This window comes from Dermacentor albipictus, chromosome 7 (assembly GCF_038994185.2).
Source record: "Dermacentor albipictus isolate Rhodes 1998 colony chromosome 7, USDA_Dalb.pri_finalv2, whole genome shotgun sequence".
Lineage (NCBI taxonomy): Eukaryota > Metazoa > Arthropoda > Arachnida > Ixodida > Ixodidae > Dermacentor > Dermacentor albipictus.
This window is the reverse complement of record NC_091827.1, coordinates 37023637-37051582: the sequence shown is the minus strand read 5'-3', so window position 1 is coordinate 37051582 and position 27946 is coordinate 37023637. Positions and strand designations below refer to the sequence as shown.

General features: G+C 48.1%; 1 protein-coding gene across 1 annotated transcript; it reads right to left on the bottom strand.

The window, feature by feature from the left end:
- Positions 1 to 1670: 1670 nt before the first annotated feature.
- Positions 1671 to 25823, bottom strand: LOC135905689 (neuroglobin-like). The gene is made up of 3 exons (XM_065436653.2): positions 25447 to 25823; positions 21098 to 21329; positions 1671 to 3703 (listed from the first exon to the last, which is right to left on the bottom strand). Exons 1-3 carry the CDS (start codon positions 25599 to 25601, stop codon positions 3518 to 3520), a joined length of 573 nt encoding a protein of 190 aa, XP_065292725.1. The 5' UTR covers positions 25602 to 25823; the 3' UTR covers positions 1671 to 3517.
- Positions 25824 to 27946: the final 2123 nt, after the last annotated feature.

The window sequence follows — 27946 nt, the reverse complement described above, 5'->3', positions numbered from 1 at the left end:
AAGATTTCGCGCTGTAAATGTTTCAGGCGCTGCTGCTGCTCTTGCGATTGCCACGCTCAAGTAGAAACTGATGGTATGATTGTAAACCATGGTGCTCCAAGTCATAGGCTTGAGCTGCAATACACCATAGTTAATGTTTTAATGTTAAGCTGGCCAGCATATTTTTTGTTTGTGAATGTAGCACCTTTTACATTTACAGCGCAAAGGCGGTTTGTATCCACTACATGTAATAACAGCTGCCTCGCAGAATTAAAGGTCAACTGCAACAAAATTTCACTTCGGTTGAATTGGTTATCAATGAGTAGTGCATGCCTTTGAAGTAATCGTGGCAAAGCCACAAAGCTAGTAATCACCTGCTTTTTATTTAATGCACTTTAAACAGCACCTTAGCAGAAAACAGGGGCACCTGGGGGTGAGCGGATATGAAACAGGTCCCAGAACCATGCACTTACTGCACCTGAGTGCCAAGGCGCACTGCTTGCTCGACGTCTCTTGGTTATGACCATCACTGCTTCTCAACCTTTAGAGTGCCAGGTCATTTCTGTGCAGTACTAATAATGGCTTTTCTTTATCTTTATTTCTTTCCAGCTTTCTGTCTGAAAACATTGATTTACGCAAGCTTTTTGTTACACATCCACTTGTATATTAAGCATAAGATTTTGCTCAAAGGCCTCTCTGTGTCTACACTATCATAAATTAGGATTTTTATGTGTTCCAAAATATTGTTGCAGTCAGCCTTTAACATCCCCAGTCCAACGTATGAAGAAACCAGTTGACAAGCGCAACACAGTCAGACAGCACATACAACAACAACAACAATGTTCCCTTGGCTTTGCTTACAAAAATCTGGTGGCCGTCGATCACAATGATGTCACACGTGGTTGAGGAACGGAAAATGGGAGCAGCACCAGCACGGCAGAATAGTTGAAGGGTCAATGAGTGCAGATTACAGACATCACGCCCACATGTGACACGTGTGACACTTGTGCACACGTGACATATGTGCGTGACGTCACGTACATGTCACGGTGTTGCTGTACGTCACATGTGACACTTGTGCACATGTGACATATGCACGTGATGTCACGGTGTCGCTGTACGTCACATTTGTCGCATGCGACACTTGTGCACATGTGACGTCCATGTCATGGTGTCGCGGACACATGTGCAAAGGTGTCATTGGCAGAGCATACATACTTCGAGCTGCCGTTCTTGGCGTCACCGACGCACCGGCAGTTTTAGTGGTGGCACACTTATGCGGTGTGGGTGTGGGACACGGAATAAAAGCCCGTAGAGCAGAGTGCACGCGCTGAATGCCCACCTGCATGTAGCCCGATTGTATGTGTGCTTAAGTTCACCAGATGGCAGCACAGCTGCGGCCATCGTACCAGTGTGTGTTGGAACCTCGTCAAGCTCAGGAGCGTGCCAATTGAACTGCCATACCTTGAATTGAGGCGTTGAAGAGAAAGGCATCCACTGTGGTTGCTTAGCGACTTTGGTCTTGTGCTGCTAAGCACGAGGTCATGGCCACAGCGGCCACATTTCGATGGGGGCGAAATGCAAGGTACCCGTGTACTTGGATATAGGTGCATGTTAAAGAACCTCAGGTGGTCAAAATTGATCCAGAGTCCTCCACTACGGCGTGCCTCATAATCAAATCGTGATTTCGGCATGTAAAACCTGATAATTTTTTAAAGAGAAAGGCATTGCTGGGAAAAATGAACTGTTCCCTGCTAAGTGGTATGTGTTTGGAAATGTCCAAGCAGACAGTGGTCGGTTGCTGACAGGTTCACGTCGCGTCTATGTCATTCACTTTTTTCTGATCATTTAGAAGCACGCTTGTTTGAAGAAGTTGGCCCAGAGTATTGCTGCTGTTGCAAGAAAAGATGCGTGTAGAAGTCATGAGCATTATATCCACATTTCGTTCGTGACCTGTGTGCCTCTGGCAACTTTGTCATCAAACCAGCCTGATATACAATGTGCTGCAGTTCAGTCTCATGACGGTTCATGCCGTACGTGCTGTCGGCTAATGTGCACACCATTAGGCAGAGAAAAAACTGAACGAACTGATGAAAATTAACTGCTGCTGTTGATCGCTGCTCTTAACATATGATGGTACCACAATTGTATGCTGGTTATGGCAGACCAAGCTATTGAGCACCTTAGAGTCAATGCCATCTGCCCATCAGCTAGTTACAAGCTGGAAACATGGGCATCAGCTCCAAGTAGATTGTCACGCAGGCTTGTCGGAAGTCTCCAAATTTATGTTTGCAAATCCTGCATTGTGGCTGACAATGAACAGCTAGCGCTAGAAACAAGTGTCAAGAATGCAGCTCATTCTTGACACTGAAACACCACTGTTGAACAGTGGTAAAGTGGATGTCAAGTTTCTCTGTTGTCTTAGCATCATCGCAAAGGTGCAGCCGCCTTGAGCCCCAGTGTGGAACGTAGTGGGCCGTGGAGTGCAAGGTCGTGGGTGCAATTCCTGCGCAGTCAATGGAGATTGAGTGCAGCAAAATTTTATGAAGAACCGACCCTTGTTGCTATCCAAGAATGTGTTTAGCATGCTTTGGGAGGTGGTTATTTGTGGCACTATGCTGCAATATGGGTTACGAGTGATAACATTGTGCCTTACCCATACACGGCAGCCAACCGGTGCTTTGAGAGCCACTTCCTCAAACACCAGTTCGGAACCCCACGCAGCTCCTCAAATGACAGTGTCTCGAAATGCAAAATGTTACGAGGGAAGAATGTGAGCATGCCTCCCTTGCCACCATGTGGTACACTGAACAATGATACCGTACCACCGATGGTACCAGTACCAGTGTGCAGTTTTTACCACTGTGTTAGACTGCACAACCTTCGGGACGGGCGCACACAAGTGGTTAGACGTGCAAAGAAATCACGGTTATCTCCCAAATAAAGCTAAATGCTTTAAAACCACTATTTGCTGGCATATACACTCGCATAAAGAAAAATGAATCTGAAATATTGGCGCCCATCAGTCCAAGTGTAGTGTTGGTATGTAAACCCCTACAATTATTACAGCTCTTTTATGGAGATACCAGTTGCCGTGCGGGTGTCAGTTTTTTAACACATGCAATGACTCTTTACAGCGTATTACTGAAAAGAGGGTTAATGCATTACTTTACCACAGCTGCTGCCATGATTGTGCTCTGCAAGCATGGTGAAAAGTATGGTGTTAATCCACCCTCATTTCTGGCTTATTTCCAAGTGATGCTCTGGAACCTGTTAATAAACTTAACATTTGATGTCTTGCTAAAGACTGACCGAAAAGCTCCTTTGAGACCATGAAGTGGTCTTCTAGCTCAATCTGGTTAACACACACACACAAGTATGGTGGCCGTAGCCGTCAAATGGGTCCGTCTGAAAAGCACAATCAGCTGCGCGGCCACTCTGTTCAACCACAGGGTTGAGTACCATTGCAGCATCAGAAGCTTGCAAGCCTTGCATTCTTTGGCATTTTTTTTTCAGCGCGGTGGCAGTTGGCACGTGGCTAGGTTGGCGCTGGCTGCTGCAGTTGCTGCTGCGGTGGGGGCGCAGCCGCCCTGGCTTTGTGCATTCCCTCTATGATGCGACGAGACAGGAAGCGGAACACCAGGAACCATGCCTGAGCCACCTCGCGGTTGAATCGCTCCTGCAGGGTGCTTTCTAGCCCAAACTTCAGCGCCTGCCACAGCTTCTGCATATGCCAGTGAAATATAGAGCGTGGGTGTTAAAAATGGGCTGCACAGCTTAAACAGAGAGGCTAAATGGGAAGCACTATGCTTCATGTTCAACACTAGTAAAGGCAATGATGCCAAAGAAGAGGGCAAGGGAAATTAACTTTGTGATAAGAATACATGATGAAAAGGGAAATGAGTGGACAAAAGGACACTTTGCTGCCAGTGGTAGCCAAACCCACGGGTGCATTCAATGCTTTACCTGTTGAGCTACAACAGTGGGTCAATGGTTGTCCCTCCACCTACTTGTGTATTTGTGTATCCATAGTAAACGTAGTCCCGGGGGCACCAGCCAGCACGTGACAGCCAAGGCTGTGGTTGCAGAACGTCCTGTAGACTGCATCTGTCGCAGTGTGTGGACTAGAAGCAGGCAACTGGCCAATGAATACTTGTATGCTACCTAAAGGCTACCAGTGTCGATAGGATAGGATAGGATAGGAATAAACTTTATTTATCCAGCAGTTGATGATGTTGGTGCCCGGGGCTAGGCTGCCAGTGGACCATCGCCCGAGGAAGATCTTAATAAATTAAGTACCAGTGTCGAGACCCTTAGTATTATGCAATTGGCAGAGGGGCGTCATTGTCTGTCGAGTTCATTTGGTTGTTAGGTACTACTGAAGCCCCTCCACGCACGTTTCTGCCAACCAGGTTAGGTAAGTACCGTAAACCTATCCTCCTGCTCCACGCTCCTCCCTCACTCATCCCTTAAGCTTCTGGCATCAAAGGAACTTGCGTGGTCCCAGCTCCAGTTCCGAGCACAAGTGACGTCATAGCCATCTGCTACTGGTGAGTAGAGGTAGTACACTTTAGTAGAGGTGCAGGTGTGCAACAAGGGACAATTCAAGAACAGGATATTTCGAAAGCAGGAATACCAGAAAGAGAAACACCAAAATGAAAATTAGTGTGAGTGACAAATAAGAGAACAATAACGCCGATCAAAGGTTGGCGCTACTTGGCAAAAGCGGCGGTGGTGCATGGATGAAGGAGCTTCAGGTACTACTAACAAATCTAGCAACTCATTTCCCTCAAATCGTCTTCAACTTCAATACCGTGCAGTACCAGCCATGGGTAATGGCTAATATTGTTATCACTTTTCAGCACTGCATGCTGTTTTAGTCTGCTGTTGAGCCTTATCACAGAGGAAGCAACAGTGTCAATCATATTTGACCACATAGGGCTGGCTCGCAGGAATTCTCTGTGGTTCTGCCATAGAGTGAAGCTGTGTTCAACCACAACACGCTACCAAGATTCTTTTGTTGCATGATGTTCATGTTCAAAAAACATTTACACTAATGCCTTCGTGGCTGACAAGCAAAACCTGCAATAGCAGTTTTGCGCACGATGTCACCACCAGCGTTGCTTCACAATGCATCTCGAAGTATTCCGATGTACGACTGCACTAAACCTCAACATTGCTCTAGTCTTTGCTGTAGTGGAGTTTTAGCCAATGCGCATATGCATTACTGTGTGGCACCGAGTTCAGCAGGAGCATGCAAAAAATTGGAGGATGCTAAAGCTTCGCCTTAAAAGAGTGGAATGAGATAGCATTCAAAGATCTCTTACTACTTCTCACACTTTCTGGCAACTGCAGCTTATGTAACCGTACTGTTTACTGGGAAATGCTGGCTGCGAAGCTTTCTGGTAGAAACGCGCCCTCTTGCGTGGGCCGATCCCAGAGGTTCTGCATAGCCATGCCAAACGTCATACGGTAGCTGGAAAATGGATTTGCGTTTGAATTTTCGCATAACAGAATTAGGTTTTTCCGTATATTCAAATTACAATCTGACGCTATAATGTCAATAGGTTGTGTGTAAGTCATACTTTACGAATGTTCTGATGCATATTATTTTGAGAAATTCAATTCAGTAACTCCTATGCACCACGCGTAGGGCCTGCGTGGTTCAGGATGATTTTTCGCTCACTGATGACAATGCCAACACCGGATTTTCTGCAACACGGGTACAGTGTACTAGAAGAGGCAGTGGAACGAACGAAACATCTGCATTTGGCGCGCATGTGTAGTTGCATGTTCTCAGCACGTTTAACACATCCTTGAGCTCTAGGCAGCATCTCAACTGCTGCTAAGCGCCAGGGTGCACAATTGGATATGCAAGGGCCAAAAATGTGCAAGAACATTCCCTGTTAAGACGCTTGCCGATCTAGAATAAAGACGACAATGGAAGAGAAATTTGTACAGGGCCGCCGACAAGCTGCTCACTGAAGACTGTGCGAATTGTGAGCTTCACTTCGAGCCACGCTACATCATAAGAGACTCCGGCTACTGTGCTTAGATTATGCAACCTTCGTAGGGCCTGCACTCATCTCTGCCCGGGAGCCGAGCGGAAGGCGTTTGAAGACAGAGGCGATCACCTCCCAGACAATGCACGGACATCCGAAAAAAAATAATAAATCCTGACATCCCACGTCCTATGGAAGATGTACCGCCGGCATCCATGGGACGTAGGATTCAGCGAAGACCCAACAATGAACAATTTCACACATTGTCCGGATGTGTTGGCAGAGTTGGCCGGCATCGCGTATGTTTGAAACGTGCACAAAACGGTCCAATACGCTGTGCATTTCGTTGTTTTTCGCAACTAAGCAAAAAACACTGATGGGCCATATATTGGTAACATATGAAGTGTACGCACACCTTGAGGGCCAATTACTCCTGTACAAATTATAAATATCGCATTTCCTCTCTGTCGTTAATGTAACACGCAAATTTCGCCGTTTATTTCCTTGTTCTCGCCTTACTGGCACTTCTGGTGTCGGTACGGTGGTGCTCGTGGTACGACGTTTATGGCGATGGCGAACCCGAGCCGAGTTCGCCGACTCACCCTCGCACGCTTTCGCTCGCACATGCGGCGCGCGGCGACAGTTTCATCGCCCTTGGACTTTATACGTAACTTCACGGCGACGCCAACGGCAGAAATGCACCTGGAGTGTCCATATAGTTAATATCGCAATAATAAAAACGCCAGGTGCTGCGGAAGTGCATAGCAGTTCTTGCGCACGGCGCGGTGTGCCTTCTGTAGTGAACGACTGCAGCGCCGCCGCTACGGTCGCCGCGAAACGCGTCAGCGGAGAGGCGCGGTCGCGCCACTCAATAGTTCTAGCAATCACGGGGCCCTTAACGCTAGCGCGCTAAAAAAACACGGAATCCGTGATCCAGCGGTACGTGCGCAAACACCGTGCACACCGCTAGATCACGGATGTTATGCACGAAGCCGTTATTGCAATAACGAACTATATGTTCCACTTAGCTGCTGGCGTAATGCAGTCGACAGCTAATGTTTATGAACTTACGTGGGCTGTTCATGTTTTTTTTTTCATCTTTCGACAGTTACTTCACACGAAACCGGAAAACGTTATTGGCAGCTGGGTGACATATGAAATGCGCGACAATTAAGACGCGCCGCTAGGAAACGCGAACGATTGTTTACGAACATATTGTGATTGAAGGCGATCGCCACATGACGTCGCCACCAGCTCTGGCTGACCTCGTTATCTCGTCTGCGTCACCAGGATGCGCAACAGGTAATGCGCATGCGCGTTAACCTAACCCAACTTTCATTAATTCGTACGGTCTACAACTCTCAGATTGGCGTGCAACGGGTTGTTTATATATATTTACACTGCCCCCTTCGTAATGCTGTAGGAGGTCGAACCTGCGATCTCATTCTCAGCAGCAGAACGGCACGGGAAGTCGCACATGCTGGGAGCTCACGCAGGCATCCCGTCCCACTGCAGGCAAGCACGCGCCGGTTGCAGCATGCTTTTGTTTCTCCCGGACTCGAAGTGTCACGCTGACGCCTACGTACACGTGTATCTGCTCAAGTTGGCCGGTAGCAACAGCTGGGATCATTAGGGTATATTGTACCATCCGCCTCGGTGGCAACGGCGATCTGCTTCTGAACACGACACAAAAGCAGTAGTTTTACAAGCTTTACTTGGTGCGCCCGAATGGAGGCGCGTGTTGTGGCTATATGTATCTGTCCACGTCCCTTTAGAATAAGGGGACACGAGGGAGCTCGAGTTTTTGTTAGCCACAACCACATATGTGGGACCACGTTATATGTTTCTCATACGGGTGGCAACGGCGATCTGCTTCTGAACACGACACGTAGTTTTACAAGCTTTACTTGGTGCGTCCGAAGAGAGGCACCTGTTGTGGCAATATGTATCTGTCCACGTCCCTTTAGAATAAGGGGATTCGAGGGAGCTCGACTTTTTGTTAGTCACAACCACATAATGTTCCACATATGTGGAACCGCGTTATGCGCTGCTCATACCGGGGCGGTATTCGCGCACAATCGCTTTCGCCCTGACATAGTGCACGGCGCGCCTTGGATGATATTCGAGCGGTTTTGTGCTCAACCTGCCGATCGGCGCGCACTAAAAGTGAGATGTTCGAAAGCGATCGTACGGCTAACGATCGAAAGCGATCGTTAGCCGTGTTGCATGTCGTGACCATGCAAGAAGGCTAAAAGGATGTCCCAGATCCTCCACCTTGGCCGTGAGTGTCGCTGCAATTATACCTAACACTACGAGAGATAATCTGGTGCACGTGCATAATTAAACCCAACAGCGTGGCTGCAGGAGGATGGCCGTTGGCGTTGCGCTGCTAAGTACGAGGTCGCGGGATCGAATCCCAGGCACATTTCAATTGGGGCGAAATGCAAGAACGCCCGTGTACCGTGCGCACGAAACCCACATAGATAGCGGACGTTGATCAGGTATCCCCCACTACGGCGTGCCTCGTAATCAGATATAGTGTTCTCTTTTTTTTATTGCACATAGAACACCAGAATCACAACGGCCGCGTCGCGGTAACTGCATTGTTGAAGCACTGCACACGAAGACGCGTGCGTTCTACTCGCCCCCCCTCCCCCCTGGCAGTTCATTTATTATTACGACGTTTCAATTAGGTGTTACGTATCTGTCCATGACCCTTTAGAATGAGGAGAACTCGAGGGGCTGGACTTCTTGCCGGTCACGACCATATATGTTCCACATGTGTGGATTCATCTTATACATATGCTTCGCATATGAGGGCCGGTATTCTCTATTCGTCCACTCTCATTTTCATTTACCTTACTATTACGACATTTCAATTAGATGCTATGTATCTGTCCATGACCCTTTAGAATAAGGAGAACTCGAGGGGCTGGACTTTTTGCAAGTCGCGACAATATATGCTCCACATAAGTGGAATGATCTTAATATGCTTCGCATATATGGGGCGGTATTTTCTCTTCGTCCACTTTCATTTCCATTAACCTTACTTTTACGACATTTCAAGTAGATGCTCTGTATCTGTCTGTGACCCTTTAGAATGAGGGAAACTCGAGGGGCTGGACTTTTTGCTGGTCACGACCATATATGTTCCATATGTGTGGAATCATATTATGTATATGCTTCGCATATGTGGGGTGGTATTCTCTCTTCATCCACTTTCATTTCCATTTAACTTACTATCACGACATTTCAATTAGATGCTATGTATCTGTCCATAACCCTTCAGAATATCGATAACTCGAAGGGCTGGACTCTTTGCCGGTCACGACCATATATGTTCCACATAAGTGGAATCATTTTATATATGTGGGGCGGTATTTTCTCCTAGTCCACTTTCATTTCTATTTACGTTACCATTACGAGATTTCAAGTAGATGCTCTGTATCTGTCCGTGACCCTTTAGAATAAGGGGAACTCGAAGGGCTGAACTTTTTGCCGGTCACGACCATATATTTTCAACATGTATGGAATCATGTTCTATATATGGTTCGCATATGTGGGGCGGTATTCTCTCTTCGTCCACTTTCATTTCCATTTACCTTACTATTACGACATTTCAAACAGATGCTCTGTATCTGTCCGTGACCCTTTAGAATGAGGGGAACTCGAGGGGCTGGTCTTTTTGCCGGTCACGACCATATATATGTTCCATATATGTGTAATCATCTTATATATATGAGTATGCTTCGCATATGTGGGGCGGCATTCCCTCTTCGTCCACTCTGATTTTCATTTACCTTATTATTACGACATTTCAATTAAATGCTATGCATCTGTCCACATGACCCTTTAGAATAAGGGGAACTCGAGGGGCTGGACTTTTTGCCGGTCACGACCATATATGTTCCACATATGTAGAATTATGTTATGTATGCTCCACATATGAAGCGGCATTCTTGGACGCTCACTTTCGCGTGTTTTCTCCGGCTTGATTGCCTGTTTCTTCGTTGACTCGTTCCTTTAGTGCAAATCTCGTTCGAGGTCACAGTTCCGACGCCTTGCTGCCGCGGTGACGCGCATTTCGACAAGGCATTTCGCGTTGACGCCCTCGCTACATTGAAAGCTCGTTAATTCGAACTTCAATAATTCGAATTTATGGATAATTCGAACTGTGCGATTTGGTCCGGCCAAGCTCCACAGAAGTCTATGTATTGTTAGATATGGAGCTGGTTCCTGCGATTACTTCGAGTTCCCCAGACCACATCGGATTGCAGCACAGCTAATTGAGGAATGCAGAAGCAGGAAAGCGCATTCCAGAGAAGCGGCCGAGCAAACAAGTTTAAGGCAACAAGTTTACGTGCCAACAAGTTCGTGCGCCGCCGGGATTAGCAGGTGGGCATCCGACAATGAAGCAGGTGCAGCCCTCCCCTTCTCATTGTTCGAGGTGCATTGCCAGTCTGCGAGGCAAGACCGCAGCAAGCCGCCAGGTGTGACACCACGACACGGGCGCCTACCATTGGCTGAAAGTGGCGTCATCGGAGTGGACTCTCCCATTGGTCAAACATGACGTGACTTGCAGTGCTCGAAGGGTTTATAAGAAGCCTTCCAGAGAGACCTGAGCGTTCTGGGACATGCCCTGATTCCCTGATTCACCTCTCTCGAACTTCTTGCCGCGGGCCGCAACGTCCGAGTTGCTGCCGGCCCGTAATGTCTGTTCGAATGTTACCTGTCGCTCACCTCCCTGTTTAAATGTAGAATAAATCCCTCCCAAGTTTGGGTTCTTCATCCGCGAAGTCCGTTCCTCCAAACCCAACATCTGGTTGGCAGCGGTAGGATCGCCTCCGAATGCATCAGCTGGTGGCAGCGCTACGGATCAACCTTCGTCGAGAAAGATCATAAGGAACCGGGAAGAACGAAGAAGAGAGAGCCTTCGTCGAAAGAGGTCCGAAGAAACTGGGAGTAGCGAAGAAGGAGCGAGCCTTCGACCCAGGGAGTCCGGAGGAACCGGCAACAGCGGACGAGCGAACCGGATGGCAGGGTGCTGCAACCGTAAGTGAGCGCGTGGTTTTTTTCCTTATGATTCGCCAGACTCAAAGGTTGTGTGTTCAATTTTGATAGTTCTGGGAATCGGGAGTTTGTTGCATTGTGTGTTTGCACAAATTAATTAAGGAAAACAGTTTTAACCACCTGTCGGGGCAGCTGCCATGGATCTTAGAAGGTTGACGAGGTTAGACTTGTTGTTGGTGTGCGACGATTTGGGAGTTGAGGCGGATGAACGGATGGAAACGCCAGCTATCATAAAGGCGATTAACGATAGTGGCAATGATGGCAAAAGCATTGAGCTTGCTTGGGAGGTGATACAGGAGCCACGGGAGCGAGAGCGTCGTGTACGTTTGCGAGAGCGTCGTAAGCTTAGGAGTGAGCGTCAGCGTGAAGAACGCGAGAATGAACCGAAGCAGGAGCTTCAAGAACTTACTCTTAGGTGGGAGCGTCACGGACGTGAGAATGAACGCGAACGTGAGCGAGAGGAAAAGTATGAGAGAGAGAAGGCAGCACTGATCAAAGAGATACAGTATTGTGATCAGTTATTGGCACAGAGAGAACGGCTGTCTGAGAATTCTGTAGGAAGTACAGAGCGAAAGAATGAGGAAGCATCTAGCAGATTTTCGCCAGAAGCCGACGAAAAGAGTAGTGCCGGTGAGATTGGCTGCAGATTCTTAAGTGAAGGGAAAAGGCTAGCTGCTAACGATGCCTTAGTGGCAACAGAGGCCGTTAAAGGCCGCAAGGAGAGCGACGAGGTGCTGTGCCAAGAGATGACTGTGGAGACAGCTAGGCCAGCTGCGAACAGATTGGCACAGTTACCGAGCGTGTGCGTCGCTGGTAAGGTTAGCGAGGTTGCTAGCGAGGGAAAGGGTACTGTTGACGCGACAGACACGAGCACCCATGTAGAGCCAGATCTGCGTGCAGAAGTGAAGTGCGAGCTGGACGATGCAGTTGAGAGTAGTTCTCGGGGTGGCGAGCTCCGTAGCTCACGAGAGAACAACTGCATTGTTCAGGGATCGGTGCGGCTCTCCGCCAGTCTAGATAGCCTAGATAGGAATGGTTCAGTTATTAATCATTCGGACTGTGCGCGTGAGACAGCGATCGATACCGACGGGCTGTGTGCCGATGCACAGCGTGAGCTGGGCAATGTAGTGGAGGGCAGTTCGCAAGAGTGCGAGTTGTCTAACTCGAGTAAAGCCTGCTGCATTGTGCCAGAGTCGGTTGGGCTGTCCGCCAGTCGAGGCAGAGAGAGGGTTGATTTAAATGTAAATCACTCAGACTGTGCGGGTAAGAGACCGATCCGGGCCGAAGAAATGTGTACCGGCCAGCACGAGGCACGAGAAGGCGACATGAAAACGAGTGCAAAGAGAAAGCGCCGTAAAAAGAAGCGCAGTAAAGACCGAAAGTCGGTAATTAAGGTAGCGCCGCCAAAAATGGCGAGAAACCCAAAAGGGCAGGGCGCAAGGAAAAAGGTGCGGTCGTCAAGGACGATGTTGACGCATCCAAAAAGTTCGAGCCACCGGTCAAAGGGGGACCGCGAAGAATGTTCTGTACGGACGCGGACAAAGGGCACGAGGCAGCTAAGCTCCTCGTCGTTCCGTAGTTCTTCTCATAGCTCAGCGTGCAGTTCGAAGAAACGCAAGGTGGCAGGACGAGACCAGGTGGGGAGTAGCGACGCGGTCAATCGAGCTTGTGTTGAAAGCGGGGCGCGGGGACGCAAATTGGCAGGAGACCGTAACGTCTTGGGGGAGCTGATGGTGAATCAGCCCTTTTGTTGTCTCTCGGCAGCCAGAGTAGCTTTCAAGCCGCGACCAGCTCGGGGACGGCTCAGAGTATGAGTCAGTCGTAAGCAATCGGGAACGGGAAGCCAAGAGAGCTTCCCTAGAAGTGAAATGTTATTTTGTTTTTTATTTTGAGCATCGGAAAGTTTTTCGCGAATTGAGACTGGGATTTCTTTCAACGTGTAAGGTATGAGCTTTGTTTATGTTTTGGTTTGAGAAAGCTCCGAGATTTGAAAGATGCGTTTTATGTAAACATGTAGTCTCGCGAGATGTTCATTAATTAGTAGATAGGCTTTCTTTGCGTGTGTGAGTAACCTGAGGGTCAAGGTTATTGTTGAGAGGCCTATCGTAACGCGCGTGTGTGTTATTTAACCTTCGTTCTTTTTAAGTGTTTTTGAATTTTCTAAGGTTAACCGCGTAGTTTTCAGTGAGTGCATGAGTTGCACTGAGAGGCGTTCTTAGTTCCATTAGCGCGTGTCCAGTGCGGACGGAAGGAAGCAGATTTATGACTGGGTTGCTCGTGTGTTGAGGGCAGCCGTATTCTGACTTCTTTAGTGAACGTGCGTGGAAAGAGTTAGTAGAAGACGCATCATGTTAAGGGTTCTGCGGAGTGTATAAGTCCCGCAAGTTAATTGTTCGTTTACGTCACGTGTCCTGTAGGACTTTCAGGGAAGAAACGTGAGTAAGCGTGAATGCAAAGTTTGCCTACAACGCAAGTACGCGTTCTGAATAGTGACCACAAGGCTGGTGCACTTGTGTTTACGTACTTGTGAGGTTGACCAGATTGTTCAGTGGCACCATTACGTGCGATAAGTACGCCACTGCGATAGATTGGAAACATGCTGTTCGTGTAGTTAGGCCACTTAAGTTATGTTCGGCTGTTTTCATTTGTTGTTTGCATCGTCAGCGACCCTTTTGTATTGCAACAACAATAGTAGTCTGGTCTTGTGGGCAATCGAGGAGAAATGGATAGCTGTTTGGAAGGGTGGTTGGAACTGTTGTCGAAATTGGGGAACTAAAAGATCAGGGTTGATTTTGACTCAGTAATAGCCTGGCGAGTCAGGGGCGAAGAGCCTGCGCTTACACGTGGGGCAGCGCTGTGTTGTTTTGTTTGTTTGACGTTTGTTCTCCAGGGCCAAGGATCCCGAAGTTCGTCAAACGTGGCTCGACCCCAGTACCCTGCAGCTTCTATCAACGTTCCTCATGGCCAGCGAATTGATTTCACCGGCCATTCAGAACAACCGGGGCGAGGACGAGCTGTTAGATATGGAGCTGGTTCCTGCGATTACTTCGAGTTCCCCAGACCACATCGGATTGCAGCACAGCTAATTGAGGAATGCAGAAGCAGGAAAGCGCATTCCAGAGAAGCGGCCGAGCAAACAAGTTTAAGGCAACAAGTTTACGTGCCAACAAGTTCGTGCGCCGCCGGGATTAGCAGGTGGGCATCCGACAATGAAGCAGGTGCAGCCCTCCCCTTCTCATTGTTCGAGGTGCATTGCCAGTCTGCGAGGCAAGACCGCAGCAAGCCGCCAGGTGTGACACCACGACACGGGCGCCTACCATTGGCTGAAAGTGGCGTCATCGGAGTGGACTCTCCCATTGGTCAAACATGACGTGACTTGCAGTGCTCGAAGGGTTTATAAGAAGCCTTCCAGAGAGACCTGAGCGTTCTGGGACATGCCCTGATTCCCTGATTCACCTCTCTCGAACTTCTTGCCGCGGGCCGCAACGTCCGAGTTGCTGCCGGCCCGTAATGTCTGTTCGAATGTTACCTGTCGCTCACCTCCCTGTTTAAATGTAGAATAAATCCCTCCCAAGTTTGGGTTCTTCATCCGCGAAGTCCGTTCCTCCAAACCCTACAGTATAAAAAAGTTCGTTAATTCGAACGCGAGAAGGTTCCCTCACGGATAATTCGAACTACGCTCGCCTGGCACACGGCCAGAGAAACGCGCCTACTGCCTACACACAAGGCTGTATTGCCTCCGAAACGGAGAGAACGGCGAGAGAAGGCAAAATCGGAAAAAAATCTAACCGACGCGGGATCAGCCAGAAGGCAGCGGCGGCTGCCGCCTCTCCGTTCTACGTAACCTCCGAAACTGCTAGCCCGTTGCGAATCTCGGAGGCTTTGCAAATCTTGTACAGCTGCTAATGTTGTGCGGAGATGGCACGGCAAGCGCCAAAACACAGCGAATCAAGTACGTCGCAGCTGCGCTTGCAATCAAGAACCAACGAATCAGGGCCTTCGCCGCCTTCACATGTTCAGCGTCTTTGTCTCGGCAGTCTTCATCAGCTGTGCACCTCTGTTTTCAGCTTAGGAGGTATCGGCCGTCGCGATTCATTGTGATGGTGTTAAGCCTCGGCTAACGTTCGTTTCGGTGGACATCGGTGGTGTGGCACAGTCGGACCCAGAGCTTCGACTTGATCACTTTCTGACACGCCAAATTTCTGACATGCCCTACTGCTTCCAAATTGCAGTTGCTCTCCTTCACTTTCGTTAGTTCGAACTTTCGTTAATTCGAACTGAAGCGGCTTCCCCTTGCGGTTCGAATTAACGAGCTTTTACTGTATACGATTTTTAGTGATGGCTTTTTTTTTTCGGGATTGACCACAGGTGGGCAAAATAATCATAACTCACTCAGACTATCTCCCACATTTTATTTTTACTTAAGGCTCACCAAAATTCTACTCAGCCGTACTCACTCACACTATACGGGTCAGTCTTAGCCTGAGTGAGTTTGCCGACCTACGGTTGCCAGAGCAAGAACCTCGTTTTTTTTTTCTTTTATCTGAATGTCAGTGGTTACTTTCTGACTGCTTAATCGTTATCCCTTCTTTCCATCAGCTCTTATTTCCTCTTGTCCTTTCCACGGCAGAGGATGGCCGGCAGGTGGTTACACTGGCTAACCTCCCTCCCTCTCTTTTTTGTCTCCTCTGTTCTGCAAACGGCGGTTTGGCTTCTGCGGGAACGGCAGTTGAATGTACAGTCGTCATCACTACGAAATAGAGCACTTCTTTTTTTCAGATGCCCGTAGTGACTAAGCACATTTGCCTGCCCTATGTAAACGCTAAAAGCGTTCAGAGAAACTAAACGTTCAACAGAAAATTTATTGTTATGCAATACGTTTCTAGCTTTGAATTCATGCACCACGAGTTGGCGTCGTCCTTGAACTCCGAGATCTGGCAGCGCGGGAGGGACAGAGTGCACTGCGGGATCTCGGAAGCCATGGTTTGTACGGCACACTAACGTTTTTCTCTCCTCCCCCCCTCCCCCCAGAGAAAAAAAAAGAAACGCGGGAATTGGACCCGCGACCTCGTTATCGGCGGCACAACGCGCCACGGCCGCTGCGACCGCCTCGGCGGTGTCTGGCGTTCCCTCGTTTACAGCCACGTTGTGTAGGCTTGGGCCGTCGTCGGTCAATCAATCTTCCTAATGCCCGGCCGTGAAATTCCCCTCGCCTCCACTGACTGGCCTTCGCACCACGCACCGATGACCTACACACAACGGCTGCTCGCCAACGATGCTTTGCCACTGTTGCTCTTTTTCGCGGGTCCCCCCGCATCGACGCGGTGGTCCCTTTCCTTAACCAACCGGCGTTCCGGGAGGTTGCATCTCTCTACGTGCCTCTGGCCGGAACGGGGCCCGCTCATCTTCGTAATGGCGCGAGCTTCGCAATGTACGCTTTGTTCTTCTTGTCTCTCCTTATCTCTTCCCCCTCACCCACCCCTGCCCACATCTCCCTCCCTCTCTCCCCCTACTTTCATTCCCTACCCCCTGTGCAGCGCGGTTGAGGTGTCATCTGCTGAGAGACAGTTACTGCGCTGCACTTTACCCCAACGTTTCCTTCCCATCAAGAATCTCCTCTCTCTCTCTCTCTCTCTCTCTCTCTCTCCCTCTGTGTGTGTGTGTGTAGTGCGTGTGTGTGTTGGCCTTATTCCTTTTTTGCGTGCTCTCGACCTCTTCTATTCAACGTAGAGGGCGTTTGTTTCGTTTTCCGCCTGCCATGATATACGGCGGGCCCGGCCGGGCCGGCAATGCCTAACTACTCCCGAGTCGGACGAATGAAAGCGGCCATCAAAAGAGCTATACATGGTTGGGGGCGAGAGGGATCCGGGCCGCGGAAATTTGCTGACCTGTGCATTAGTGAACGAAGTGGCGCCGACGAATGGCTCGCGGCCGGGACGCGAACCTACACGGCCCCCTCAATGAATGCGTTAAGGGGAACACCTACATTGTTTTCAAGAGGCCGTGTAGTGGCTAAACATATACATGCTCCGCATAAGAGTTTAGCAGAATAAATTGTCGAGCGGGGACGGTATAGTTGCTGCATTTAACATGCCAGATTCGAAACAGCGCATCCGAAGTAATATGTGCTTAAAAACCAATTCGCTATTGCTCGCCAAAGCACACACAGTCGAAAGCCTTTATAACGGAGTGCTCGGGGCCTCCTAAATCATTCGTTAAGCAAGTCACTTGGTTGTAAAGGTCGCGCAGCGTACAGTTCACGGTAGAACTGGAACAGAATTATTCCTTCGTTATACAGGTAATTTCGCTGTAGAGGCGTTCGTTGAAGAATCGCTAGACTTTGTGTGTCTTATAGTTGCGAAATATGCAAACGATGCCTGAGCGACAGTGGACGAGCATGAACTGAGGTAAGCGTTCTTCCCCGCACTGCGCTTTAGTCCCGTGACGGCCCCGATCCAGCCACTTCGTCCCTTGCAAACGCAAAGTTTATTTCCTACACCGATTTGTGTAGCTTGAGCTCAGTGACATTCTATTCTAGAATAGTATGTCTGTTCTAATTTAGAAAGTTCACAAAACTTTCTAGATTCGATCACCAGATAGCGCAACCCTTGAGCTAAGTTACTCGACGAAGCGGCCATTACCTCTACGAGGAATCAAAATGCTTAATTGAATAGTTAACACACTTACACTAATTATATTTTTAACTAATTATCTCAAGGTGCATATCTCAAACTACGAATTGTAGCTAGTGGTTTGCAAGGCTCATCGGCTTGTAACGAATTCTGATGATGGCACCGGTTTCGATACATGAACTTGCGGTAAACCTGTTCTACTGACTTTTTCAAAACGCAGTTTTATACGTGGAAGCACAAAACTAACAGGAACGCCAATGCATTTCGTCGGACCATATCAAAAAATAATATCTTGAAATTGGAGTAGTCCAGAGAATTCATTCCGAGCAGATATGCCTTGAGAACTCACTGGCTATACAATTCATAGATTGAAATATGGACCATAGAGCAATTCATTAAAACGCAAAGTGTAATTATGTCAATTATTGAATAAAGCATTTTCATTTCTCGTAGAAGTAATGGCCGCCTCATCGAGTAATTTAGCTCAAGGTTTAGAATTGTGCTATCTGACACGGGCAAACCTTTAAAAATTCGTACAGCATTGAAAAAAAAAAAAACACCCGTTGCAACCAACACTGTGGTTCCTTGAGAATGCAACAATGTCCTTAGCCGGACCCAAGACGCTGTCGAGACCTGTCTCTGACGTCACGGCTACGTGGTACGAGAACTTCGCGACGACGTCGCCACATGTCGTTCCTATCTTTTTAATTTTTTTTCGTCTTATATGGCTCACCATTGCAATCCCTTCTCTCACGGTAAGAGCGGTCGCTTTTCTATCGTACAAACGCAGCTTAATATTGCAGCTTAATAACGAATAAAGGAAATGTGAGAATGTGAAATGGCGGAATAATTCGACGACGAAACGAAGTCAATTTGTAACATTTACAGACGTAAAAAGCACGATCCCGAGCTCACGCAGAAAGTACACCTCTCTAAAGAAATGATAATTTGCGGAGCTTTAAGCGCATAAACCATTGAAAAAAAAAGAAAAAAACGAGACCCAGACGCTGCCAATCTTACGTTCGCCTGCTACATCACGGATATAACGACGCTCGGTTTCACACACACACACACACACAAACACACACACACACACACACGCATACTCACATATATATATATATATATATATATATATATATATATATATATATATATATATATATATATATATATATATATATATATATATATATCGCCGAGGCGCGAGAAACGTATCCGCTCGCGCTACTGCAACCGCCGTGTCTCTGGCCCCGACAAGACCTTCAGTGCGACCGTCAATGTATAAATATTTTTACAGCGGGCCGTTTGTTTGGAGAGACGTCCGCGTTTGTTCGCGTCCTCCCGCTCTTTCGCGCCTCGTACACGCGTATGCACACGTGTGTGTGTGTGTGTACGCGTTTGAGCGATTTTTCTGTCACCACTGCAGCAGAACAGCTCTGTACTTTACGGCGCGTATGGTAAAGCCTTATTAGTTACCTTTGTTATGGTTACCAACGTTGTAACGAACTTTGGGAAAGCGGACGCGCTCCGACCGAGGTTTGTCAAAGTCACTAACGGTGTTACTTTCTGCCTACTCGAGTCGCGTCTGCCAAGGAGCCAGCATCAACTAAATAGGTTGCACTTGGAAATTATCCTAGACCTTCCCTATTATGTCTCACGCTTTGCTTGACGTATAAAGCTTCGGTAAGAAAGCTTGGTACGTCTACTTCCCTCTGGCCTTGGTGCGCGATCGTGCGCCTATGGTTTCGGACAGCGTATATAGTTAAACCGCGGGCCTGTCCCGAAGTCTGTGTAATCAAAATGGTGACTCAATTGGTGGGTCGATCCTGACACCGATGCACGACATGGGATGTATCCCTCGATCGCAAGAGTGTTAACGTGGTTTGTATGTAACGCTGACCGATTCTGGATGCAGTGCAGTACAAGAATAGGTGGTACAGTACAGTACAGTACTGTACAGTACAGTGCAGTACAGTACAGTACATAGGTGGGCCGATCCTGCATAGTGCGTTTTTTTTCTTTTATTTCGTGCATGGTATTCACTGCAGGGCAATCACTGGGGTGTTCTTTTTTTATTATTATTAGCTCTTTTTTTATCTTTTCTAACAAAGCAAGGTTTCCTTAATGTCGCAATCAATAACATTTCTAAAATTTTACCTACACAGAGCTGGTCTAGCACCCTCACTGAATCGTTAGTTTTTTGGGGAAGGTGAGACAATAGCACTTTATTTTTAAATTGCTCGTCAAATATATTCCGATTGGCGAAAAATAATCTTAGAATTACACCGTCCCACCAGATTTAAGCGATTCCAGACTTACTATCTTTGGGGCCTTAACACTGGGGCTAAGCGATAGGAAGGTTTGAGCTGCCATTCAGGATTTTTTTGTTGGTCAACGAGAGTTAGACTACAAAATTCACACTTAAAAGTTTCATTTATTTTCTTCCACCAGAGTGAGTTAGGTTATATGTATTTCTTCCTTTCGTTTATTCCAATTCACTTTCGTAAAATCAGTATCTACAACCTATATCTCTTGATTTTAATTTTACCTATTCTCAAATTCTGTTTTAATTCTTTTACGCATTTCTTTTATCCTTTAACTATACCCGGTTCAAGGCGAAACCTCCAGGGTGTTATACATGCTTCACTAAATTATGTAGGTTCTACACCTATGCATCCCCAGAAAACGCACATGAGAGAGGCAATGCAAAATAAGCAAGCGTTGGCTGCACGGAGCGATATATAATCATGATAATGAAGCAGCACACTTAAATCTGACACGTACACGTAGAAAGAACATACACAAGCGCTGGACTGCAACTAGTTGCAGTCCGACGCCTGTGTATGCTCCTTCGACGTGTCAGATGTAAGTGCGCTGCTTCAATATGATCATCATCATCAGCCTGGTTACGCGCACTGCTGGGCAAATGCCTCTCCCATACTTCTCCAACTACCCCGGTCATGTACTAATTGTGGCCATGTTGTCCCTCCAAACTTCTTAATTTCATCCGCCCACCTAACTTTCCGCCACTCCCTGCTACACTTCCCTTCCCTTGGGATCGCCCATTTCCTTTTCTTGATTTCAACTAAGATGTCATTAACTCGCGTTTGTTCCCTCACCCAATCTGCTCTTTTCTTATACCTTAACGTTACACCCATCATTCATCTTTCGATAGCCCGTTGCGTCGTCCTCAATTTGAGTAGAACCCTTTTCGTAAGCCTCCAGGTTTCTGCCCCGTACGTGAGTACTGGTAAGACACAGCTGTTATACACTTTTCTCTTGGGGGATAATGGCAACGTGCTGTTCATGATCAGAGAATGCCTGCCAACATCATGGTCCCCCATCAGTATCCTTTTTGAAGACACGCGCAATCGAGAGGATCGACGTGTACACGCGCCATGATATACTCACGTCGAACATGTCCTCCTGGACGTTGAAGCGGGCGTGCTTGCGCCCCAGCTCGTAGAGGATGTCCGCGAGCACGCGGCTGTCGTCGAGGTTCTCGACGGCCGCCTCCAGCCCCTGCATGACGAGCAGCGCGTGCCGCTGCAGCCCCTCCATGTCCCACTCGTAGCTGCCGTCCTCGCGAAGGGTCATGAACTTGCGGAACAGCCGGCACAGCTCCGGGTAGCGGGTCAGCAGTCTGCGCGACCGCCCGCGCGCAGTGGTGCGTTTGTATACACGCGTCGTTGGTTTGCACAAACGAGGTGAACGTACGTTGGAAGGGCATTTAGTGGTTGGCTTGTGGCACGGTCGCCCGTGAGATGGGTGCACTACTGTGGGTATGTGCATATATATATATATACATAAACGAGAAGAAAGGGGGTTAACCGAGGGACCCGATTTTTATTAGTCATATCATAAGAAGCCAACAAACACTGACACCAAGGACAACATACGGGAAATTACTTGTGCTTAATAAATGAAATTAAGAAACGATAACTTATTGGAAATTAAAGTGGATGAAAAAACAACTTGCCGCAGGTAGGAACCGAACCCACAACCTTCGCTTTCGCTTCGGTTCCCTTATATATATATATATATATATATATATATATATATATATATATATATATATATATATTCGCGTGCGATGCTCTACCAAAATGCGAAGGTTGTGGGTGTTCGGCTCCCACCTGCGGCAAGTTGTTTTTGCGCAGGTAGGAACCGAACCCACAACCTTCGCTTTCGCTTCGGTTCCCTTATATATATATATATATATATATATATATATATATATATATATATATATATATATATATATATATATATATATATATATATTCGCGTGCGATGCTCTACCAAAATGCGAAGGTTGTGGGTGTTCGGCTCCCACCTGCGGCAAGTTGTTTTTTCATCCACTTTAATTTCCACTAATTTATCGTTTCTTCATTTCATTTATTCAGGACACGTAATTTCCCCTATGTTGTCCGTGGTGTCAGTGTTTGTTGGCTTCTCATGATATGACTAATAAAAATCGGGCCCCTCGGTTAACCCCCTTCCTTCTCGTTTATTACATAACGAGGGTCTCGAATCCGGCAACATTGATGCCTTCAGGTAGCATATGTGGGTTTACTGACCAGTTGCCTTCACCCAAAAAAGATCACGTTCTCGTGACGCCTGCGGCAAAAATGACGTTCCACGTCCGCCGCCAAGGTCTATGAGTGGTGGCGCTGGCTAACACTCCCAGGGTTCTACTAGTACACATAAATACCCATGAAAGTGGATGGGGAAACGCCGCCGCGGTAGCTCAATTGGTAGAGCATCGCACGCGAAATGCGAAGGTTGTGGGTTCGGCTCCCACCTGCGGCAAGTTGTTTTTTCATCCACTTTAATTTACACTAATTTATCGTTTCTTTATTTCATTTATTCAGGACAAGTAATTTCCCCTATGTTGTCCGTGGTGTGAGTGTTTGTTGGCTTCTCATGATATGACTATATATATATATATATATATTTCAAGGAAATGTTCTGTAGGTCCGGTGCATAGGTACTCGAAGAAACGAAGGCGCACACTTACGAAATGATGTTTTAACGTTTCGGCCGTGCCACGGCATTAAAAATGCAATTTTCGCAAGTGCGCGCGCCTTCGTTTCGTACAACTGTATCAAACCTTGTTATAACGAAATCGGGATATAAAGAAGTATGTTTGGATCTCTTCAAATTCGTTATAACGAGGCTTTACTATACAACGAAGTAATTTTGGCTCTCCCTTCAAATTCGTTACAACGAGGTTTTACTATTAAAACATCGTTATAACAATTTCAAGGGAGGGCCATAATTCGTTGTATCCCGTTTTCCTTATAAGGAGGTTATATATATATATATATATATATATATATATATATATATATATATATATATGTGTGTGTGTGTATATATATATGACATTGCAGCTCGGCCTCCCACTGCTCGACAGCTCGTCCGGTGATGGGTGGTGTCGATGGGTCGATGAAGAACTACAAACACTTCCCCCTATGCTGTCCTTCGCGTTGTTGTTTGTAGGCTTCTTATTACTTCTGATAGTCATATATGACTATGACTATCTGTGTGACTTCTTATGACTTCTGATAGTCATATATGACTATCAGAAGTCATAAGAAGCCAACAAACAACAACGCGAAGGACAGCATAGGGGGAAGTGTTTGTAGTTCTTCATCGACCCATCGACACCACCCATCACCGGACCAACTGTCGAGCAGTGGGAGGCCGAGCTGACAAGCCCGAGCCCTGAAGACCAGCGTTGGCTGGTGAGCAGGGCCAAGCTACCGGCTCAGGCCTACGGCATCATGGACAAGGGACGCCGCTCACCTCCACCGCGTCGGTTCATTTCTACAAATAAAGCTTGTTCCTCCTCCTCTTCATCGAATTAAATTATAAATAAATACGAAAGTGGATGAAAAAAAGAACTGGTCGCAGGTGGGATACGAACCCACGTCTTCCCATAAGCGCGCGACGCTCTTACCAATTTAGCTACCGCGACGCCGTTTTCCCATCCACTTTCTGGAGCTATATTCTGTTTATCTACTAGTATATGAACTAAGCCTGCGAGTGTTAGCCAGCGCCACCACTCATGGCCTTGGCGGCGTAAGTGGAACGTCCTTTCTGCCGCAGGCGTCACGTGTGCGTGAACTTTCTTCGTGAAGGCAACCGTTCAATAAACCCACACAAGAGCATCGCACGCGTAATACGAAGACGTGGGCATTCGTATCCCACCTTCGTCCAGTTTTTTTTTTTCATGCACTTCCATTTCCATTATCATTTCTTTTTTTCAATTAGTATATAAGCACAATTCCCCTATATGTTGTCCTTGATACCACTGTTGGCTTCTCATGATAAGACCAATAAAAATCGGGCCCTTCGGTTGCCTTTCTGCTTGTTCATTATGCACAGCGAGGGCCTTGAATGCGGCAGCTTTGATGCCTTCAGGTAGCATGTGTAGGTTTATTGACCAGTTGCGCTTTCAAATTTCAGAAGCCGAGGGCCAAATGTATTTTTTCTAAAGGTACGTACATGTATCCACCTCTCTCAACTATATTATCTGCATGACGCATGACGTTCACAACATATGTCCCCTAAGGTAACAATGCGACTTTGTACAAACTGCTAATTAGTACTTTTACTGCCTACTATAGCAGAAATTCGTAATTAAGGTCCGTCACTGCTACGGAGTTTGGTTCAGCAAAAAAATAACTTCGTCACGGATCCCCCTATACCTACACAGATGCAGATCCCAACAGTCAGAAACAACTACCGGGAACAACGGCGTTATCACTTGCACAGAGTTTTATTATATGCAGAGCACTGCGCTCTCGTAAGTGGCATATGTCGCACATAACGCGAGGTAAAGTGGGACCGGGTGGACATCCACGTGCCTTTATACTTTGCTCGCCAGTTTTATGGGTGGGTGTGTCCGAGGTAATATTCGTGCACGACACATAGCGGGTGAACGTAAATAAATAAAAAAAAGGGGGGGAGAAAAGGGGGCAGGGCAAAGGCGGGTCACATATCCCTCTCTCTAACGACAGAAAAAAAGAAAAGAAATCAACGCGTCATATATCTCAAAACGGTCGCATGCGCAGGCTTCCGTATACATACATATGTGCATATATTTCGCGCACAAACGGAATATTGATGCGAGCGCACTCAACCTGTCATCGGCTTGCTCGGAATACAAGTACGCAGACGGTGTATCGACTACACCGGAATCGTCGTCTGCCATCGACTTTCCGCGCAGTTTTTTTTTCTTACTTTCATTACAAAATAAAAATAAAATAAAACATAGGCACGAGCAGCTCGCACGGGTACTTTAGGTCCGAAGACCAGCGACGTCGCTCTACTTAATATATGCGCGCCGTCTGTCTAGAACAAATGTTCGTTTCTTTCGGCGAATGTGTAGCCGAGAGTTATCCCAGCTACACAGCGCTGCAATTATATGTGTGCAGTGCATGCGCGCCGCGTGAAACAACCGAGCAGCCACGAACTGTGTACTTCGCGTGCCAAAATGAATCGCGATCCGATGCAAGCGTTCGCGCACATTATAGGCTAAAGCGAACGCTTCCTGCTTAAGGGCAGAATTGCTTCACGGCCGAACGACTATAGCGTATCGTCTGCAGGCAGCTCGGAAGCGGGCGTACCGTATGTGGCCCCGTTGTTTCCTGCAGACGACGCGCGTTCAACGCATCGTGCAGGATTCGGGAAACAGCGAAGATGATTTAAAAACAAACAAGATAAAAGGTCGCGCGCGCGCGCGCGGTTACCGCTTGAAGACGATCACCCCGGTGCCGGCGAGGTCCTGCGAAAGCACTGCCCAGGTGGATCGCACCAGCTGGGCCTGGCGCTGAGTCAGTGCGGTGCTCAGCTCGGCGTCGGCTTCGCCGCGCAACACCGACTGCCGGCTCACGCCGTAGCCCATGATGGCGGCGACGGCGGCGCCAGCGCCCCTAGTCCAGCGTTCTCGTGGGCCGGCCCGGCGCGTCCCCCCCCTTTTCGGTCGGCTTCTCCTCGCGTCGCGACGGTTGCTTGATTGAGGCGTCGTCGTCGGCGGCGGCGGCGGTGTTGAACGACGTTGGTCGTCGCTAGTGCTGCTGCCCACCGCCGCGCCGCCCAGCGTTGGAGCCGCGACCGCGGTTTCGGCCGCGGGAGAGCGTGCCGCACGCTCGCCGCCGCCGTCACCCCGGCGCCGGTGGGCGGCGATCGACAGTGCGACGGCCTTGCCTCAGGCGAGAGAGAAAGAGAGAGGGAGAGAGCACACCGGCACCGTTAAGCCAGTGTGCTGGACTATGTATCTCTCCGCAAGCTCGTGAAAGCCGTCGCGCGGAACGCGGCAACTAGAGAACGTCTACAAAACGTACATCTGCAGGAAAATCGAAACGTCCGAGAGAAACCTCAGACAGACGTTACTTTGATGAATGCTTCTTGAAACACATCCGGTGGCTGTGTTAAGATTCCTTTTTTAGAGCGCAGCTCTTTGGCGTCCGTTCCTGGGTTTCGCGTCGTCGTCGTCGTCGTCGTCGTCGGCGTCGGCGTTGTCGGCGTTGTCGTCGGCCTCGTAACCAGCTCGCCTCCGCCGCCGCGCTCCGCCGCCGCGCATGCGCCGCTGCTCCGCCGCCGCGCATGCGCGCTGTCGGCTCTCCGGGCGAGGGAGGATGATGGAAGGGAGGAGGAGAGACTGTGGAGGAGGGCTGGCTACACAAATGGCTCTTTGGCGTCCGTTCCTGGGTTTCGCGTTGTCGTCGGCCTCATAACCAGCTCCGCCCCCCTTTCATCCCCCCAGCGCTAGCAGCGACCGACTGATACCGCTTTCGTGAGTCCGCTACCGCACTCACGAAAGACGTCGTGCACTTCCTGCAACTCGCATTAACCGTCCATCGATCCACACTGATGTTAGTAGTGGGGGACTTTAATGTTGACATAAAGACAAACAGCAATTTCCTAACACTTATGCGGGAGAACATCCCGTTCCTCTCGCTCGTAACGCGTCCCACGGCTGTGACAACCTCGCGAGGCACTTGTATAGATCTCGTCTTTGAGAATCAAGCATTGGTGTACCAAGTCGAACATATATCAGTCTATTTCTCCGACCACAAAGCTTCCTTCATGACTGTCAAGAACTGTTAATGGAGTCTTTGTTAAAGGAATACGTGTGAAAAATAAAAAAAAAATTCTGTGATAGCGCATACATGTGTTGCTCGATTTCTTTGCCTCAATCTATCGAAAAGGTGAAACAGCTTATTTGCTGCGCTCAAATTTCGCATTAGGAAGTAGCGTAATCGTCAGTAATTTTTTTCTTCTGCGAATCGATTAATTCATGGCTAGACAATAATAGCAATTACGTCAAATAAATTTTAATGGTAATCCCAGGTAAGAATCTGCGACTGGGAGTGCACTAGCACTGGTTCCAGGTCAACTGGTTTATGGACCTGTTCCCAGTTTAACTAGTTTCAGCATGGGCCCCATATTACGAGTGGTCCTATTGTCCCTCTCGCTTGCAACAGAAAACTTCTTTCAGAAAGAATGTTAAACGTTCTTTTGTTGCAATAGCAATTCTGTGGACACTCCACCCGCATTTATGCCGTCGTCGTCGTCGTGGTGTTCCGCATAAAATCCAAAGACGATAAGACTGTCGTATGCTCTGCGAGGTCTGTTAGAAAAGTATACGACCTTTGGCCGAAGAAAAAAAAAACTGGCATAACTGGAGTATTGGCAATCTAATCACCCTCAAAGTAGTCTCCTTGGGACTCCCCAGCAGTGCTGCCTATGTTGGAAGCATTCCGAGAAGGCCTCTTTCGGAATGGAGTTTAGCTCAGCTGTCGTACGCAGCCATAATGTCCTCTCTTGTCTGGAATCGCGCTCCTTTCAATGGCCTCTTGATTTTGGGAAACGGCCAGAAGTTGCAAGGGGCCATATCAGGAGAGTAAGGAGCCTGTTTAACTAAAGGAGTCTCGTTTTTCGCCAAAAAAGTCTGAACCAAGTGCGAGGAATGTGCAGGAGCATTGTCGTGATGGATGCGCCAATTTCCTGTTCACCACAACACCGGTCTCTTGCGCCGCACAGCATCACGTAGGCGACGGAGAACATCCTGTAGTACTGTGATTGTTTGACCCTGTGGTGCGTACTCGTGGTGTACCACACCGCGAGAGCCAAAGAAAGCAATCAGCATCACTTTGACGTTGCTGCGCACTTGACAGGCCTTCTTTGGTCTTGGTGACGTGGAATGCTTCTACTGTGGCGACTGGGATTTGGCTTCCGGGTCGTACC

Excerpts from the sequence above, each read along its gene's own strand:
- LOC135905689 (XM_065436653.2), bottom strand. The coding sequence starts at position 25,601 with ATGGGCTACGGCGTGAGCCGGCAGTCGGTGTTGCGCGGCGAAGCCGAC. Across the intron at positions 21,330-25,446 it reads GGGGTGATCGTCTTCAAGCG|ACTGCTGACCCGCTACCCGG; the intron begins GTAACCGCGCGC and ends GCGGTCGCGCAG. Across the intron at positions 3,704-21,097 it reads TCCAGGAGGACATGTTCGAC|AAGCTGTGGCAGGCGCTGAA; the intron begins GTGAGTATATCA and ends TGGCATATGCAG.